The 4401-nt window shown below is 36.8% G+C and overlaps 2 protein-coding genes across 3 annotated transcripts in view; one reads left to right on the top strand and one right to left on the bottom strand.

The window, feature by feature from the left end:
- Positions 1-184: 184 nt before the first annotated feature.
- LOC110427050 (uncharacterized) lies at positions 185-3490 on the bottom strand. Its single transcript, XM_021442420.2, has 11 exons — positions 3130-3490; positions 2974-3033; positions 2718-2885; positions 2565-2631; positions 1918-2186; positions 1734-1829; positions 1560-1593; positions 1280-1401; positions 854-895; positions 684-761; positions 185-599 (listed from the first exon to the last, which is right to left on the bottom strand). The coding sequence occupies exons 1-11, from the start codon at positions 3334-3336 to the stop codon at positions 543-545; spliced, it is 1200 nt and encodes a 399-aa protein (XP_021298095.1). The 5' UTR covers positions 3337-3490; the 3' UTR covers positions 185-542.
- A 140-nt stretch (positions 3491-3630) lies between these two features.
- Positions 3631-4401, top strand: part of LOC110427053 (kxDL motif protein) — a 2633-nt gene continuing 1862 nt past the window's right edge. Inside the window, exon 1 of one of the 2 annotated variants that reach the window (XM_021442424.2) lies at positions 3631-3849. In XM_021442424.2, coding sequence (XP_021298099.1) covers positions 3731-3849 — 119 coding nt within the window. In that variant the 5' untranslated portion in view covers positions 3631-3730. The remainder of the gene's footprint in view (positions 3850-4401) is intronic. The other variant, XM_021442425.2, reaches the window with a different exon arrangement.

The following is a 4401-nucleotide window of genomic DNA, read 5'->3' as shown; positions in this document are numbered from 1 at the left end:
TAGCGCGTCTGACTCCAGATCAGAAGGTTGCGTGTTCGATTCACGTCGGGTTCAGATATGGTTTTTGTGATTCTTGCAGTTTATTAGAATAAAAGTTGCATAAAAGGTAGGCTTAACTTAAATACTTTCCAGGAATTAGCATGTGCTTTCAACTGATTCGCAAATCATTTTGCCTGTCTTTGAATAAACAAATACAAATACTAATCTATTATAGTTAATAATCATTCTGTCTCTTTCCCCTTTATTCAGTGTCTCCTTAAAGCATTCTCTCTCATTTGCCAAAGCCCTTCTAAAAGGGCAGAAGAATGCAAACCCAAGCCCACTCAAAAGAGGTTGTAGTTGGGCCTTTGTTCTTTATCCTCAACAGCCATGGCTCCGTTCTCCAAAATTACAAACAATGATACATGTGAATCAAACAATGCATAAATCATAAATACACAACAATCCTATATTCTATTCTCCCACAAGTCTGCTTGGTGCTGCTCAGAGTATAAGCCAGTGGTTAGATTTCGTGCCTTCCCATGTTTCTTAACCACGCCAAACTACTTTCTTTGCATTTTGAATCTAGACACTGGCTTCCACGGTTGAGAACCAGAAAGCTGCTGAGGACAAATTTGATTAGAACTCAATGGACGTTACTACTTAATTATTACATGCTCCCAAAGGTGTATAGGCAGCAATACCTGTGATGAAGTTGTACTTTGATGCGCCAAATTTTTCTCCATACTCTCAGTATGCTCTACTATGGACCCTGTAAAAGCCTGTAAATAATAGAGTAGTACATCATGATCCATGATCGCATGCATCATGCCCATGAAAATGAAAAATTAACCAACATTGGAGGTAGATGTACCTTGGAACCATCAAATCCTGAATTTGAGGCCTGGACAGATTTCTGTAACAGAAAATTGGAGTCATATAGGTATTTAAAAGCCCTTCCATGAGGATGTTGCAAGTTTTAATATACTTTATATAAAGGTGAAACTCAAACTGAAATCATCAATGTTATGTAAACTGTTCTAAACATAATTGATACTATGTTTTGTTTGTTCTTTTCTCTTCCCCCCAAAGACCACCACTTCCAAGATTATGATGCCGATATAATACGCATAGGCTCAACACTTTAAAATCGCAATGCTTGTGCCAGATATTTGAAATTTTGGACATTCAAACGAAGAAATGCCTTGCAGCGATGAAGACCAAGGATGAAGGTATAGAAGCAAAAAGCATTTCAAGGGGACAAAGGTTTGAATAGAGTTTAACTACAAGCTATAGATACCTCATTTCTTGATGAATGTTCTACTGCAAACTTCACCTTCTTTTCAGAAGGCGCAGAAGCAGTAATGGAAGGATTTAACATCTTTGTGTCTTGAGGCATAGTCCCACTATGCGACATTTTACCTGAATAAGATAAAATAAAGGAATTGTGTCATCTATAAAACAAACTTGAAATGCTATGTAAGTCGATTGGTGGATATGACGAGACATTTTCTTTTCCTTATTAGGTTTGCATGATTAACCACATGCGTAAGTCAGAGATATAAACCACCAATACTGACCTTTCGTAACAGGTTCTACCGTCAATCCAGTACACTGCATTTTGAAATAGAAAAGAAATCAATGGCTTGTACAAACACAAAAATTAATTCACAGTGTTGAGCATCAATAAGTGACAAAGATTAACCAAAAAGTTAAAAGAGTAAAGAAAGAACACAAAGAATTAAGTCTCTTACAGCTAACTGATTAATTAAATCTTGGTGATGATAATTTTTAGACATCTCTTCTTTCATTGGATCTTTGCCTTCTGACTGCTGTAGCGGTTTCCTTGACTGATACACCCATGTCATAAGTAACCAGAGAAATCATTCAATGTATAATTGTATTCAACATATAAAAAGCATCAAGTCTCAACATTACCTCCGAATATCTTTGATCATGATCAAGAGAACTGTAACCTTTATTCTTTTCTCTGTCAAAAACAGCTTTAGTTTGCTCCTCTTCATCACCATCACTTTCAGCGGGACTGTTATCCTGATCTTCATCATCGTCTCCATAACTTTCAGCTGCAAGTTCTTCTTTCTCAAGTTCTTCCAACCTGGACATTATACGAGCATATTCTTCATCCTCAGATGCACCCATCGTATTGTCTGGTTCAGTGAAACTAGGTGAATCTTGCTCCAGTGGATCTAAAAAGGAAAAAGTCTCGTCTGACTTATAATCCTCAACTTCAGAAAAGTAATCGATAGCCATTTTATTCTAATCAAGTAAAAATGAAAGTAACAAACATATGATAAGTAGGCTGCATGATAATGTGTGTGTGTGTGTGTGTGTATATATATATATAAAGATAGGAACAGAGTAAGACGGTAATGCAATGTGCTAAACAGACGTTGGATGCCAAGTGTGTTAAGGAAATAATGGAAGCAACTAAAGTTCCATTAGCTTTGTCTATGACATAAATCAGAATCCAGTGGCTTCCATTTTCATCTCTACTAAATCAAGTAAAGTCCAAAGTTGCAAAGGTACGCTACTGATAGGAAAAAAAAAAGGGAGCAAGACCCTGCCTGATTGAGATACCCTCTGGGTAGAACTCTCATCCTCGTACTCTTCTCTAATCTCCACAAGACCCTCCTGTAACAATAGAATCATGACAATTGGTAAAGACTAGCTACAAAAGATAATCCAGTTTAGACTCCAAACAAGATACTCAAACTTACTGCTGCTTCAGAAGCAGTGGAATCAAAAAAGGAAGCCTCAGCTTTAAGATCCTGCATGACGGCCTTCAACGAATCTACTTTAGACTCCAATGACTTGCCTCTTCTCTTTAGAATTTCAGCAGCTTGTTTAGCTGTTCTTTCCGCATAGTAACTTTCTCCCAGTAGAACCTGCAGTTAGTTTATATTCTTAAACCAAAATGCCAAACTTTTTTAATTTCAAAATTAAGCTTCTAATTTTAGCTTAAAGGTACCATACCAGAAACTCGTTCGTGTGAATCAAGCGACCAGGAAGAAACGCCGCTTTCCCAAAGGGAACCTTCCAAAATTAAAAAAAAAAAAAACTTCACTTTATTTTTACAAAAAGAAGCATAAATCCTAGTAAAATCGATTGATTGTTAATGGATAGGCATGCCATGATATCGTGGTGGAGTTCGTCGGGGAGCTTTTGAACGAGGTTAATAAGGGAGGTGTTATCGGCGATGAAGTCTCTCAGTTGGTTCATTTCATTCTGCTTCTCTAAAAGCGTCTCCTCCACCCGCTTCGCCCCCTTCTGCGCCTCCTCCGCCGGGAACATCGACGATAGCGACGTCACCGTCCCTTTCACTTCTGTTTTTCCCATTCTTATTTTCTTTTTCTGGCAAGTGTGAAAGATGAAGAGAGTGTGCCTGCCACTGCCACTGCGTCTTGTTGTTCTGTGGAGTTTGGGCAAGGAAGAGTGCGGCTAAGGACTTTCTAGGAGAGGAGTTTGGGGTTCAATCTTTCGATGCTCTACCTGTGGACTAGAAGATGGCTTCGTTCAACGGCAATGAAACGGTGTAGTTTAGCTTCCATCAGTATTGCCACGTTGGCGCCACATCATCATTTGGCGCCGCATCAGTATTTTAACGCAGAAATTTACCTGCTGTTACCGAACCTCCTACGTATCAAAGAGGAGTCGGTGAAGTTGAAATTTCGAAAAATAAATGAATAATAGAGAGGACAAAAACACCAAATAAAATTGAGAATCGAAGAGAATGATGGAGGAATCGGAGAAAGAATCCATAAGAGCAGCGTCAAAAGAGGTGGCTTGTCAGTTCAAAACCTTAATCGATGCTAATGATTTGGACTCTCTCAAGCATCTGCAGCACATCATGTATTTTTTTTCCTTTTTCTCTTTTTTTTTTCTATACTTTTTTCTTTTTCTTTTATTTTGATTTGATTTTGCAGTTCTATGAAAATTCATTTTGTATTTTTCTTTTAAAAGAAAAAGGTTGGATTTGATTTAATTGTTTGCTGAAATTAATCTGCAAAACGGCGAAAATGTTTACTCTGTTTTCTCCACTCTTTTTTTTTAACTTGTTGGTGCATTTAGTTTGTTGCTTTAGTAAGTATTTTAAGAATAGATTTCTAAATGGAATTTGAAGATGATGCAATCAAATGAATGGCTTTTTGTGTTGGGTATTTTCAAGAAATTCGAGATTAACATTTGTGCTTATCATTAGGTTGAAACGTTTATGATTTATTACTTGAAATTAACATTATTAATTTGTTAACATGTAGTTCATATTTACAAAACCAGTCTGATTATTGAATGATTAGGAGAGTATTATAACAATAATAATAGTAATTAAAATTGGCATCTTCTAATGGATTAATGGAGTCGTAATTGCATTTTGTATATAGACGGGTTAAGATGACATTTTTT

The sequence above is a fragment of the Theobroma umbraticum genome, unplaced genomic scaffold (genome assembly GCF_002168275.2).
Source record: "Theobroma umbraticum cultivar Fairchild unplaced genomic scaffold, ASM216827v3 scaffold_228.0, whole genome shotgun sequence".
Lineage (NCBI taxonomy): Eukaryota > Viridiplantae > Streptophyta > Magnoliopsida > Malvales > Malvaceae > Theobroma > Theobroma umbraticum.
The sequence above is the reverse complement of the archived record's forward strand: the minus strand, read 5'-3'. Positions and strand labels throughout refer to the sequence as shown.